We start from the raw sequence: 14,256 nt of genomic DNA on the forward strand, positions 1-14,256 counted from the left end.
TGGAACGACTCGAAATAATGGACATAGAGAGAGTGATGGTTTGCCGGTCAGGTGTAGTAAACAGTGGAGCTATTTCTGTCAGTACTTGTAAATTTTTGCATTTACGGTATACTTGCTGCAGTCTTGTATTCATCTTAGGTTTCTATAATTTTTATCACTCTCTGTTTTGATTTCAGTTGGAAATAGGTTTAATTTATTCAGTTTTTCTTTTTTGTTGTAATTCTCTGCAAAAAAATCAATGGGGAAATGTCACATTCTTTACTTGTGAGTGTATATGATAGAGGCCATATCAATTGCCATTAGATTAATTTTCATAGAAGTGTTGTTGGGAGGGGAGGGGGTTTAAAATTAAACCTGCAGGTGCTTTGTGTTGATTACATTAAAACCTCACTTGGGTCTCCCAAGAGAGAGTATTTGCATTTTAGAGTGCACAAAAACCTATCATGGCTGTGTGAAAATGTATAAATTTCTGGGAAATAGGAACAAGATTTTTTAAAAAGAAAGGAAGCTGCTTTGTGAAATTTTGATACATGTTCTCAACAGCAGAGGCAAGCTTGAAATTAGTTGTGCTTGTAGAAGCCCTCATGTGGCATCTTAGTTGAAATGTGAGCTTTTTCATCAAAGTATAAGATATATATGTAGTAATATTTACCCATGGTATACCTATGATGAGACAGCTGACGAGAGTCAGCATGGATTCCCTTAAGTGCAGGCTTGTGTCACATACATTTACTAATGCACACGTACAGTGAAACTCAGCATGGGAATAGGTTATCAAACAGCTCCATATAGGATCTGAGGGAAAACTGAAAAGGAAGTTTTTATAATTCAGGTAATTTTATCACAACTTTACATGTAGAACAGAGTCAGGAAACAAGTATTTGATGACTTTATAATCATCAAAGTATGGATGGTATATTCTCTCTCAATATTTGCAGTTCTAATGTAGGTTGAAGTGAGCTGAGTACTGATGAATATGTTCTCTATGGTATAAATGGAGGTATAAATGGCAATATAGCTTGATAGCAATGTCAGGTAGAAATCTAAATAACACATTGGGGTTTTAGTGCTGAAAAACATTCACGCTAAAGGGCCAGTGTATGCTATCATCTAGAGGTTACATATGTAGCATTAATTTCCCAGAAATTTCCAGGAGATTCTGAGTACGATACAAGTTTTTGTTGTAGTTTTGATCATTTATTGTTCATACAGCATTAGCAAACTGTAGGCTGTGTACATGGTAGATTACCACATACAGCTGGGATGCTTGGGAATATATAAAAAGTTTGACATTTTTAAAAATCTGCCTTAGATATAGAAAATAACACTTGTCCAAATTTTTATTCTGAAAGAATACAGTTTTGTATTACCATTTCGTCTGTCAAGTTTGTGAATCCAATGCTTTAGTTGCAATGCTTAGAGCAACAGGGCGCAAATTAAGTGCAACCCATGTCAGTCTTCGTCTGGTTTTGATGAACTTTGTGACTATCACTCTGGGAAAATCCAGTTCATTTCAGTTTCTGCTTCATTTATCCCATCACTAGAGAGAAACCTACTTTCACACTGATATTGACTTCTCTATGGCACTGCAACCTTTTAATAAATCACTGATGAAATACACCAGATAAAGAAAAACGCAGTATGTTCATCACTGACAGTGTCTGGGTTTCCTCAGAAATTGTTGAAATTTTAAAATAATTTCTTAGAGTAGTATATATATTCATTTATTCAAGGTCCATTCTGGTTATATATGTCAGGTAGGGTACTGAATTGGACTGATTCATTATCTGCTGAGAATTAATACTTTATACACAATGAGTCTGTAATTTTCATAACATGTTCATAAAAGATGTAGCACATGTATGTTTCCAAGTTGTCCTGTCAACCACATTATATTGCCAGGACTTATTGCAATGTATAAGCCATTTGTGATATGTGGTAATGTTTGTTTCAAGTAATTGAATGTGATTTTATCTTTTATTTGAAATGTGTGTCAGATGAAATATATTTGTATATAAATGCTTCTAGGAAAAAGTCTGATCTGGATAATTAATGGGATGCTGGTTTCACATTCATCTTGTTCTTGTTATGCTTTTGTTAGATATAGTAGTTACTTCACTTAACTGCTGTGTGTGCCGATCAGGATTTTTTTTTTTTTTTTGCCAGTATATGGTTGCTGTGTGTGCGAATGTGTGTGCATGTGTGTCAGTAGATGATAATGCTGCTTTCATGTTTTGTCTGACATTTATTTCAGGTTCATTAGGTAGTATATGTACTTTTTCAGTATGTGTACAACTGTATGTTTGTGTTTGCATATGTGTATGTGCAAGCTTATGTGTACGTGTCTGTGTGCTGATGTATGTATATTTTTTGTACATTTATTCTATAAGGCATACAGTGGGTTAGGTATAAATAATGTGGTAGTTAACAGTGAGTTTATTCAGTACCTCCATATGATGTTTATAATGTTTCCACTGCTCTGTTTTTTTCAGGTTCATCTCGCAGCATGTCAGACTGGGTGGTGGAGAAGATAGAGGATCTTGCAGACACCTCTGATGAAGAATTCTTTGATGCACAAGGTGAGTGAGGTGTCAATTTTTGTTTGTTTCAGCTAAATAACATTTATATTTTTGCTCCAAATTAATGGTTTACACAAAAATGGTCAACTATTTACAACTGTCATTGGGCATGTAGAGTAACCTATCTAAAGGATTTGGCAAGAATTAAGTATGTATGAGCGCAGAAGAAAATGAGATAGTTTTAACAGACTTGTGAAGGATGAAATGAATTGATCAATAGCAACACATTAACAAATTAGAGATAGATAAAAGACCATCCTAGTGCCAGTTTATTGCCTGGGAATTGAGTATGTATGAATCTATTATATCCTATTACCAACATGATTAAGAATGTATTTGCCTGAACTGAACAATACATTAGACATGGGCTTTTTCTGGAAAATCACAGCATTCCAAGAATTTTAATTCAATTCTGATGATGACCTCTGGGGCCCTTGTGTGATGAAGTGTTGTTGTCCCAGGATTAATCTTTACATATTTTTTAAAACCCATGGTCATGTCTGATGCATACAATATCTTGACTTTCAAACAATGCAGTATAGTTTGGCACTTCATATATAATAGGGAAATGATGACTTTAAACAATAAAAAGGTCTGAGATAGTACAGCTTTGTCACTTAGAGCAAAAAAGATGAGGGAAATCATATCCTGCATTGACATGCAGAAAAATTACTATTGATAGATACATTGCAGCAAAAAAAGTTCAGATGCCTGATTTTGATGCCTTCTAATTAGGCCAGCCAATAAACAACTTAGGTTGGAAAAAATTGGTGACAAAGGTTTCTCAACTGATTCTGGTCCGTTGAAGGCCCAATATAGCCCAAAAAATTTCCCCCATGAATCCCCCCATGGCAAAGTATCATTTTCCACAAAAATCCAAAATGGCCGCTATTGAATGGGGTGGGTGGAATTGAAATCCATAACTTGGGAACCCAATGTCACAGAAACATGTTTTAAGTATCAACTCCTACTAAGTGAGGGATCCCCAATCTTTTGCAACTAGTCTCAAGGTCACTGGAGGTCAAGGTCATGACCTTATTACAAGGTCAAGGCATTTTTGGAGGAAAAAACCCATAATGTCTATATGACAGTTTCCCAATGTAACAGAAACATGTTTTAAGTATCAACTCCTATTAAGTGAGTGATCCCCAATCTTTTGCAACTAGTCTCAAGGTCACTGGAGGTCAAGGTCATGACCTTATTACACGGTCAAAGTATTTTTGGAGGAAAAAACCCCGTAATGTCTATATGACAGTTTCCCAATGTCACAGAAACATGTTATAAGAAACAATATCAACCAAGTGGGACACTGCCAAACACTTGCAACTATTTTCAAGGTCACCAGAGGCCAAGATTATGAAAAAATTTCAAGGGCATGGTATTTTCCAAGTGAATTATATCATATTATCTATAACTTGGTAACCGTATGTCACTAAAACATGCATGTTTAATGTATCAATTCCTACTAAATGAGAAGTCAACAATCAATTGCAACTAATTTAAAGGCCACCAGAGGTTAAGGTTATGACCGCTAATTACAAGGTCGTGAGATTTTCAAGCAAAATTCCATAATTTCTCAATTACCAAATGTTACAGAAACGTGTTTAGCGTGTTAATAATGCCTTGTAAATGGGGTCCTGTTTATCATTTGCAACTATTTCCAAAATCTAGGAGGTACAGGCTTGACCTTATTGCAAGGTCATCATGAAATTTAATGAAAATTTGATTCTAGGGTGATCTAAGTACAACACATAAGATTGTTTAAGAGCAAAATATGCATTTCCATTCTTTATGACAAATGTTACATTTTAAAGAGCGACCTGAGCCCATTGTTGTTTGATGTAAAAACTTCATTTTAATACAGGTACTACTGGCATAAGCTCTCTTCTTGTCTGCCCAATGATTGACCTAAAGCCTTCTTGTCCCACCTTTGTATGTATGATCTACTTTGGAGTATCTGTGTGCCATTGTAGAGAGGAGATAGTTGATAAAACACATTTATTTGCCCATTTAATCAGTATCTTTGTTTGGTTGCTTTTATGACAACCAAAGGCTAGCCATTACTGAATTGCCAATGGTAAAATGTGTTGATTCTTAATGGTTGATTCAATACCTATAGCTCCGACTCTGCTCCATCATGGATGGGTGAGGTCTAAAAGCTATACCCTCTCCCAAGCCTACTGAGCATGCTGTCGCAAGCCGATACTTGGGTTAATTGGGTAATTTTAATGTGGTGAGTGGAAAATTAGTAACTTGTCTTGTGTGAAGACAAACTTGTAGATGGTGCCCTTTGAGCGTCATTTCAGCATCTGTTTTCCTAAATATCCCAATTCTTGGTCCTGCAGTGGGATTCTGAAATAAGCAGCAGGCCACTTGCTGAGGAGAACTTGTTCATCACAAGTGAACTCTCTATTAGAAAGTGTAATATGTTTTGGTCGACAAACTTTGAAGCTGCTGTTTTTTTGGTGTGCTCATCTGTGTCAAAAGTAGTTATATGTTTTCATATCATGCCAGCTCCTGTCAGATTATAGAACTAGTACTGAGACATGATCGCAAACTGGAAGTTTTTATCAGGTCTGTTAGGATAGGAAACTGGCTACAGGCTCTCACCATCATCCTTGGTTTACTTTGCTGCATCTCATTCGACAGTCATTGTGAAAAGCTAGCAGTCTCAAAAGGGGGGAGGGGGGCTTTTTCTGAAAAAGTGGACCTAGAAATATTTGTGTACCTAGATAACATTTTACCCAGAATGCCACTGGCTACAGGCCTGTATTTGATGGTCAAAGCACCAAGGACAAGGGACGTACAAACAGTTGTAGCTGTGGGCGAGGATCTAACTTTGTATCCTTCAGTTTGAAGCTCATCTTGTAGAAATAGCCTTCTAACAAATATCAGTTGATCAGGTGGTAATAAATGCTTATTGAATGTTGTGCATTAATGCAGACTGCCTTATCCTCAAGTTGCATTGAAGTAAATAGTCCAACTTATCTGCAGAGGACACATTTGCCTTTTAACCACTGTCTATCATGCAGTCAAATTGCTCCTTGAATTTGTCCAGGAAAATGTATTTCTTCTCTGAAAGGGACTCTTTTATTTGACCCATACCTAACACTGCTATGCCACAACAACATGTAGACCTACTGTTAGTATAGAGACCCACAGCTAGCAATTGTGATAAACTTGTGGCTAGTAAGTTTGAAGATTCGAGAGAAGCACTGGAAGTGTATATCAATGAGAAATCAACATTTGATGGTTTTTAAAAGCTAGAGAGAAACGGTTACGGATGTGTAAATGGTGTAGCAAATGGTGTAGCAACCTGTCTTCTGGGCAAGAAGATAAATACCATAAAAAGGTGCCATTCCACCTGGTTATATCCCCCCCCCCCCAGCCTGTGGCCAATATAAAATGTCCTCATTTCTAATTCCATAATATTTTAGCTAAATATTTATGTACCCAAATGAATTAATTCCCCCATTGCAGTATTACAGAATGCTGTAATAAGATTTTGAATATTCCATTTTTTTACATGTCTTATGTGAGGCTACAATGGTTATTGTGTAATAGGCTGTCTTTGCCCAGTATGAAACAAGTTTATATCATGTTATTAAGCTTTAAAGGTCTCCCACATGTATCTGAAGTTTTTGAAGAAATGTAATTTATCTTGGGGGAAAAAAGCACAAAGCATTGCTCGACTCCTCCCTGCAATAGAATAGGAAGTTTTGAACAATGTAGTTCTGACATATAGTGGGATATTCACACAAGGTTCAGGTACTTGATGTTTTTTTTTTCACTTTTAGTTCCTGTATAATGTAAAACACAGCTTTATTTAAACATATATCTGTATAACACTTAGTGATTTTGAAATGGGTACAGTATACCCTTAAGCCTTGTAAACCGAATGTCATTGATTTAAATGAGTACTATGCAGTAGTGCCGATGCCTTTTCTGTAATGAAATATTCTTTAAACAATCACCTGTGTTGTTTTTGATTAGTGTAAAATCAATTTTTCTTAAATGTTGTGACAACCTTGTTATAAGCTTAGGATATGACCCTGACCGGTGGTGATCCTAGAAATAGTTTCAAATGATCGGCAATATGTAACTTAGTATGAATCGATACTTTAAACATGTTTCTGTGACATAGGGTTATCAAAATATGGACATGATGGCATTTTGTTCAAGCTAAAAATGCCATGACCTTGAAAATAAGGTCATGACCTTGACCTCTGGTGGCCTAGAAAGCATTTATAAATTATTCGCAGAACCTCACTTAGTAGGAAATGATATTTAAACATGCTTCTGTGACATCCAATTACTAAGGTTTAGATAATATGGGAATTTTCTGCTCAAAAAATGCAGTGTCCTTGAAATTATGGTCATGACCTTGACCTCTAATGACTCTGAATAAATTTGCAAAAGATTGGCAGTGCATTATTCAATAATAGTTAAGACTAAAATATGTTTTTGTGACATTAGGTTACCAATATATGGACATCAAGTCATTTTTTTGCTCGCAAAATGTAAAGATCTTGTGATTAGGTCATGACCTTGACCTCCTGTGACCTTGAAAGTGGTTGCAAAAGATTGGGGATCCCTCACTTAGTAGGAATTGATACTTTAAACATGTTTTTGTGACATTGTGTTCCCAAGATATGGACTTCATGGTGACCCACCCCATTCAATGGCGGCCATTTTGGATTTTCGCTGAAAACAGGACTTTGCCATGGGGGGATTCATGGGGGAAATTTTTTGGGTTATATTGGGCCTTCAACGGACCAGAATCAGTTGAGAAACCTTTGTCACCAATTTTTTCCAACCTCAATGGGGAAAATATGCTCGTTTACTGGCCTAAATTATTTTCGTGAGGATGCTTTCAAACATGTTGATGTAAACATGAAAACTAATTCCTTCTCGGCTGTTTCTCATCACAGACCTCATGGAACCTTTAGGTGAGTATGCAACAAACTCATTTACAACCAATATTGCTGCAAGGAAATAGAACAGTGTAGGTATTGATTGCTTTCTATGAAATTTTCGTCTGCAGAAAAAATAGATATCATGGTTGGAGATGATATTTGCGGCCTTGTAGAATACTCAATATTTATGTACAAAATTCAGAACAGGGCCCATATCAGAATAAGCTTTTCTATATCAAATATGTTTTTTCATCAAGATCAGTGCATTTTTTATTATTTGTTGGGAAAAAAGAATGTAATAAGTCTTCCAAATTAGCTATTTCAGTCCTTGGTGGAAGCATCACTTGTTTATTTTGGTTCAGCAAAAGACTATGAGATAATCAGATGTGAAGGAAAGCATGAGAAATATTTGATTATATTTATTTGTGTTACAGCACAGTTTCTGTATGTTGTTCATTAACATAATACACACGTATGTAGTAGTGTTAGTGTTTTTAAGTTTTTTTATACCACCAGCAATAAAGCTATTTTTTTTTTTACAAAACACAAAAGGGCCATTTCAGTGTTAAAGTGACAATATTTGCTAGGTTAAAAAGCATGCATCACAATGACACAGCCATGATCTGTCTTATGAAAATAAGAGTAATAAATAAAACAGACAAAGCAGGATCGACATTCAAAGAGGGGGAAATTAATTTACACAAGTTGATAAATGAGATATACCCCTGGAACATCAAGCCGTATTCCTGGAAATGCTCAGTAATTGAGGCAGGGCATGTCTGGATTCAGTAATTCAAGAATAATGGTGTTCTTATCATCTTTAGCCCTGTAGCACCATTAAGCCATTTCTGCAGAATTTTTGCAGTGTGCATTTACAGCGAACTGGGAAGTATTTCAGTCCATATCTTCTCTCAATTTGTAAATTTAAAAGATAACTATATTTGTAAGAACAGGTAATTAAAAAGCCCACATTGTACAGCTTGGTAATAAAAGTATGCTTCTTTGCACTTGTTATCACCACTTACTGCTGTCAAGTGAGAAAGTCATTATTTTTAAGGTCACATTTTGTGAGTTACTGTGATAATTGATGTGCCATATTTATGTGACTTAATCCAGAGCATATAAAACTTAAGTCCATGAAAATAATAGTCAAGCAGTTGTCTAGTCATTAAATATGATTTTATGAAGCTTGTTATCTCTCTCTCTCTCTTTTTTTTTTTTTTTTGGTAATGCATAATTTTTGGTACAGTTTTTTATCATCAGTACTCGGATTTATAATATAGATTCCCAGATTACATTTTCAAGGCATCTTGCTTTGAACAACACATTTAAAGTTACTAGAATCATTTGCCATGCAGATTTTATTGCTTTGTTATATATCTGCCCCATCTTTAATATAATATGAAATAAAATATAAGATATAAAAATATTATATAAAATCTAAAGTGATAAGAAGAAGTGCAATGATATAGATTTACATATCTGATGTGATCACTTTGCACTTATTCTGGTTTCAGAGGAATTTGCAGAGGATGCCAACACGGCAGTCTCTAGTGTTGTGAGGACCAGTAGTATGGAGGCCCTCTCATCTGGTGACCATGCTGGCAAACTAGCCCCTGATGAAATCCTGGAAGAGGAATACTTGGACAGTATAGACTGTCAGATGATCCATGAAGCTGAGGATGCTGATACTCTCGGAGAAAGTAAGAGTGCTGGTATTATAACATTATAACATCCTACAACACCTGGTACATGTGTTACAGTACATAGGATCATTTGGTATTATATGTGACATTTGGCCTTTCAGAAAAGTTTGACATTAACAGGTAGCATTTAAGGTAACATAGTAGTTTGTAGTGTAAGGTGGCAGAAGTGCAAATATCAAAAATAAGGTAATGACATGGCTATATGTAACTTAGATTGCCTTCTATAATATATGACCTAATTGTAATGCTCTTTTTGTGTGCATTTATTACCTAGGTACAGATTCCACATTTAGTCGTCGCCTAGAGCAATTCCAGTCCATGAAATCGAGACCTAAGAGGTCTGACCATTCCCCTCCGAACACTCCATCCTCCAAGTTATCACCATCACCCGTGTGCAACACAAATGTTCTCTTTCTGGTGCTCCATGGAGGTAAGTGTCACCCTGATTGACATCTGTCAATTGAAGTAAAAATTACCCTCTCTGTATCAAAATGTTGCAAATGGATTATCTGTTCATTGCGCCATTTAGAGATTGATGTGAAATTTTTGCTTCATTGTCTGGCATAAAAATTGCTTATCATGTTATTTTTGTACAGTATGTATAAACATCTAGATCTACACCTTTTATTATTTGGGTAGATTAGACAGTTTATAAATAGTATAAATAGTATAAATGCAATGTGTCTCTATTGTTTTCCAGGCAGCATCCTAGATTCTGGGCAGTTTGAGCTTGGCTCTCAGCGTTCAGATATCAGCACACTACGAGGGACTTTTGATAAAGTGATCAGAGCACATTATCCCGCCATGTATGGTCATCTGGCTATACGACTTGTTAGATGTCCCCTCCTGTGTGCCGAAACCTTGCAGATTTTAGAAAGGTATTTGAATACAGTCAGTTTGAAACAAATATGAGAATTTTCAGAAATACTTTTTGCAGATATTAGAAAGGCATTTTCTTCAGGTATTCTCTGTGAAATAATGACATTTACTATACACACTGAATAATTTCAGTTTAAAAATGTAATAAGGTGTAAATAAAATTGTTTTCTTTTGTATATATATATAAGCAAGGTATACATTCACAGAAGTGGCTACTTGCTTAATTCTTTAAGAATCATACATGGTAGTAGTGATTTTTGCTATAATTGCACACTGATACATTTTCTATTTGTTGGTGTAAAATTTAAGTAAGAATGAAAACTTACATCTCCTTCCTACTTCCAGCTTAAGCCCATTTGGTTATGACAGTCAGCGCAGCAATGATGACACATCTCCTTACCTGACAGACAATCTTCCCCTTGGTGCCATTTCTCTGTTTGCTACGTCCAATGCAGATTACCAGGACCAAGTAATTCAGGTGATTGCTAGAGTCAACCAGGTCTACAACGACTTTCTTAGGTCAGAGGAGGGGAAGGGCTTCAATGGACAGGTATGTGCCATTGATCATTGCATTACATTACATTACATTACATTACATTACATTACATTATATTACATTACATTACATTACATTACATTACAATATCATATGGACATGGGTGAAAGTTAACATGACAGTCTTCACTATTTACTTTCGAGCCCATTGGGCTGGAAGACCTAAAAAAACTACTTGTTCAAATCAAAATATACTAATCTGAAGATGAAAGCTTTAGTTGATGGAAAAGAATTTAAAACAACTGCTCAATTTCTGCTTGTTTGGTTGGAGTAGTAATGTTGAAAATTCATAATTTCTTGTTGATTCAACACCAAGTATTCCATTAGATTTGCCTTAAACTTGTGGCTAACTTTGAAGACTGCATATTTAAAGACCTTGAGGTCTGTGAGGACCTCTGCATGACAAAAAAAGATGGTTAACTATCCTCCATACCTCCGTATTAGGTGTATACATTTATTATAATGATCTATAAAATAACATATATAATTTTATGGGGTGTTTTTAAATATAATTATTTATAATTGTATTAAATTAATTTGATTTTTATTTTCAGGTGTGCATGATAGGAGACTGTTCTGGTGGCATCTTTGGCTATGATGCTTTATGTTACGCTTCACAATCACTACTTAGTCGCACAAACAGTCGCCATGGAAGCCACTCCAGTCTAACTGAAGGGGATGACGAACCTGTACAGAAATTAAATGTAGAACCCGATAGGAGACTCAGTTCTAGTAACCCTGACCTAACTACCGATGATCCCAGAGCAACATATAAGCGGGCACAAAGTGACAATCGTGGTATATCGAGTAATGAGGATAAACCATTGCAGCATAAGCCTGTCATGAGACATTTATCACTGCCACCTACAAGGCGGATCAGTACAGGGAGCAGTCAGACAGAGGGAAACAATGACCTTAAATTAGAATTTGAAGTGACTGATTTCTTCTTGTTTGGTTCTCCTTTAGCTCTGGTACTTGCATATAGGCGGATAAACAGCTGGGATGAGAAACACAGTAAGATAAAGCTGTTACAGCATATGTGTGGGGTGGTAAACCAGGCGTGTTGCGTGTTAGGTGTGGTTTTTTTGGATGTGTCTGACATGATGTACAGGGTAAACGGGTGTGTAAGATATGACTGTGAAGTTGATATTTTTGATGCAAATGAGAAAAGTTTTTAAATCTTGAAAATAATGTTAAGGTTCATTCATTTAGCTCAAAAGGTTGATAAAGTGCAGAATGTGAACTGTAAAAAGTATAAACTTTTTAAAACCACATATAGAAAAATGAAAGTGAAAAACAGTTTATATCATCATTTCTGCATTATTCTATTCCAGTTCCTCCTCTGAAGCCTTCCTGTCTCCAGCTGTACAACCTTTTCCATTCATCAGATCCATCTGCAGCAAGGTTAGAGCCGCTGCTAGACGACAGATTTAGACAGGTGCCCCCTGTAAAGATATCTCGATATTCCAAATTTCCACTGGGTGATGGACAGTCTCTTCATGTTGGTGAGCATGGAAAAATCACCATCGTGTGATCACTAAGCATTGCTTTGAAGTTGTTTGCTAACTATAAGCCCTGATTTCAAACTTTTAGTAATATTTCTGCACGTTTTGCTAATTACAGTTTCACCTTTGCTTTTTCATAAGGGGAAACAGTTTAAAGGAAAAAAGGAAAAAAGGAGTAAAATTCAAATGGTGCTCCTTTTGACTCACAATTTTGTAGTGTTGTAATCACTAATGATATCTGAGTGGTGAAGATATCTGCTGTCTTGCATAAATATAGTACTCTTGGTTAGAAATTCAATCTGGCTTACTAGCAATATAGTACTCTGGGTTAGAAGTACAATCTGCCTTGCTGGCAAGAGGCTAGTGCTTTTCAGTATAGCCACCTATTTCTTGCATCTTGGATGAAATCATTCTGTAAGTATAACCCAGTATTTGATAATTATTCATATATGGCAAGTAAAAAAAGTGAATTTCTAACTGTAAGTACTTGGTGCTTCACACATTTATACTGCATTCACTCTACTGTAGTGGAGACAGTGCAGACCCAGACTTCAGTGTTTTTGGCACAAGAGGGCACTGTTAGCTCTCCAAGAGGAGCCCCCATGGACAGGCGCGAGAGCAACATAAGTATGGTCAGTCAGCTTTCTGGCCAGGCTGACCCGGTCATCTCTTCTATAGCGTCAGGTAAACTATACTGGTCTTTGTGGTGTAACACAAATACCACAAGGATCTACAAATCATGAAGCCTGTGACACCTGACACACTTAAACACTCTGATGCACCTAAAACAGTCACAATTATATTGATAGCACATTCAAAGTACAACATAAAATATGTATAGAGGCTTATAGTATTTTAGAATATGTAGAATCTGGTGGAGCTACTGCTGATTGCTTTGAATATGGAGTGCTTTGCTTTAACAGAACTGATCTCTTTTTGCGATGAAATGCTGTTGGTTATATCAAAATACTGTAACAAATCCTGCAGTGAAATAATTTAATTGGTATGTTAAAGTGTGACACCCAGATCCATAACAGAAACCATTGCTTGGTACAATAATTGTTATAAAACTAATATAACCTCATGAGTAAAGGTAAATTATACAATGTCAAACAAGAGTCTTCAATTAAGATATAAACTCAAACCTTCCACTATCAGATACTATAAATATGATTATATATATATATATATATATATATATATATATATATATATATATATATATATATATATATATATATATATATATATAATTTTTCTCAAATATTTCCAGTTGTGAGCAAGTGGTGGGGCAGCAAGCGTCTAGACTATGCTCTCTACTGTCCTGAAGCATTGAACAGTTTCCCTGTCAATGCTCTACCTCACTTATTCCACTCCAGCTACTGGGAGTCCACAGACGTTGTGGCTTTTATTCTTAGACAGGTACAGCTATAGCATAATACAGAATCATGTTCCCTTGATGTAACTGTCATATTAAATTACATTATATTGCTTAACATTACATTACATTACATTACATTACATTACATTACATTACATTACATTACATTACATTACATTACATTGATTCAGCTAGAATATATTGTGATATTCAACTTTTTCAGGCCCGTAGCCAGGGGGGGTTCGGGGGGTTTGAAAAAAAATGCCCCTTTTCCTGGGAAAAGGTCCACTCTGGGTAAAATTTGATCTAGGTACATGACGTTTTTATGGGAAAAGGTCCACTTTTTCAGAAAAAGAACCCCCCTTTTGGAAATCGCTGGATACGGGCCTGTTTCTTTTTAAACTAGCTGATAATAAATAATTGTGCAACGTACTTGATTTTGTCAAAGTTTTGACCATATAGTTGCAAGAAAATTACCAACCTGTAAAGTTGCATTCATGCAGGAAATTTCTCCCTTAGATTGTGCGCCAAGATGACATGTATGCAGCGTCTGAGACAACAAAGGATGCTTCAATATTTAGACCTCCACAGCCTAGAGAGAAGTGGTTACACCGGAGAACTACTATCAAAGTCAGAGTAAGTTATTATTGATCATCTTTCAAGATTACAATCAAAATTGTAATTGGTTTCATGTGAGAGTTAAAATCTCGGTTTTACTTTAAATTTTTTTTTTCA

At 35.8% G+C, this 14,256-nt stretch overlaps 1 protein-coding gene across 4 annotated transcripts in view; it reads left to right on the forward strand.

The window, feature by feature from the left end:
• Positions 1–14,256, forward strand: part of LOC106154002 (protein retinal degeneration B) — a 40,982-nt gene that overhangs the window by 22,189 nt on the left and 4,537 nt on the right. For 3 of the 4 annotated variants that reach the window (XM_087002076.1, XM_087002078.1, XM_087002077.1), the window contains 10 exons: positions 2,493–2,579; positions 9,013–9,198; positions 9,476–9,631; positions 9,902–10,079; positions 10,426–10,630; positions 11,190–11,649; positions 11,970–12,140; positions 12,669–12,824; positions 13,414–13,562; positions 14,041–14,157. In XM_087002076.1, the coding sequence (XP_086858202.1) occupies positions 2,493–2,579; positions 9,013–9,198; positions 9,476–9,631; positions 9,902–10,079; positions 10,426–10,630; positions 11,190–11,649; positions 11,970–12,140; positions 12,669–12,824; positions 13,414–13,562; positions 14,041–14,157 (1,865 nt within the window). The remainder of the gene's footprint in view (positions 1–2,492; positions 2,580–9,012; positions 9,199–9,475; positions 9,632–9,901; positions 10,080–10,425; positions 10,631–11,189; positions 11,650–11,969; positions 12,141–12,668; positions 12,825–13,413; positions 13,563–14,040; positions 14,158–14,256) is intronic. The other variant, XM_087002079.1, reaches the window with a different exon arrangement.

Source organism: Lingula anatina, chromosome 1, assembly GCF_051362555.1.
Source record: "Lingula anatina isolate TDL-2025a chromosome 1, LinAna3.0, whole genome shotgun sequence".
Classification (NCBI taxonomy): Eukaryota; Metazoa; Brachiopoda; class Lingulata; order Lingulida; family Lingulidae; genus Lingula; species Lingula anatina.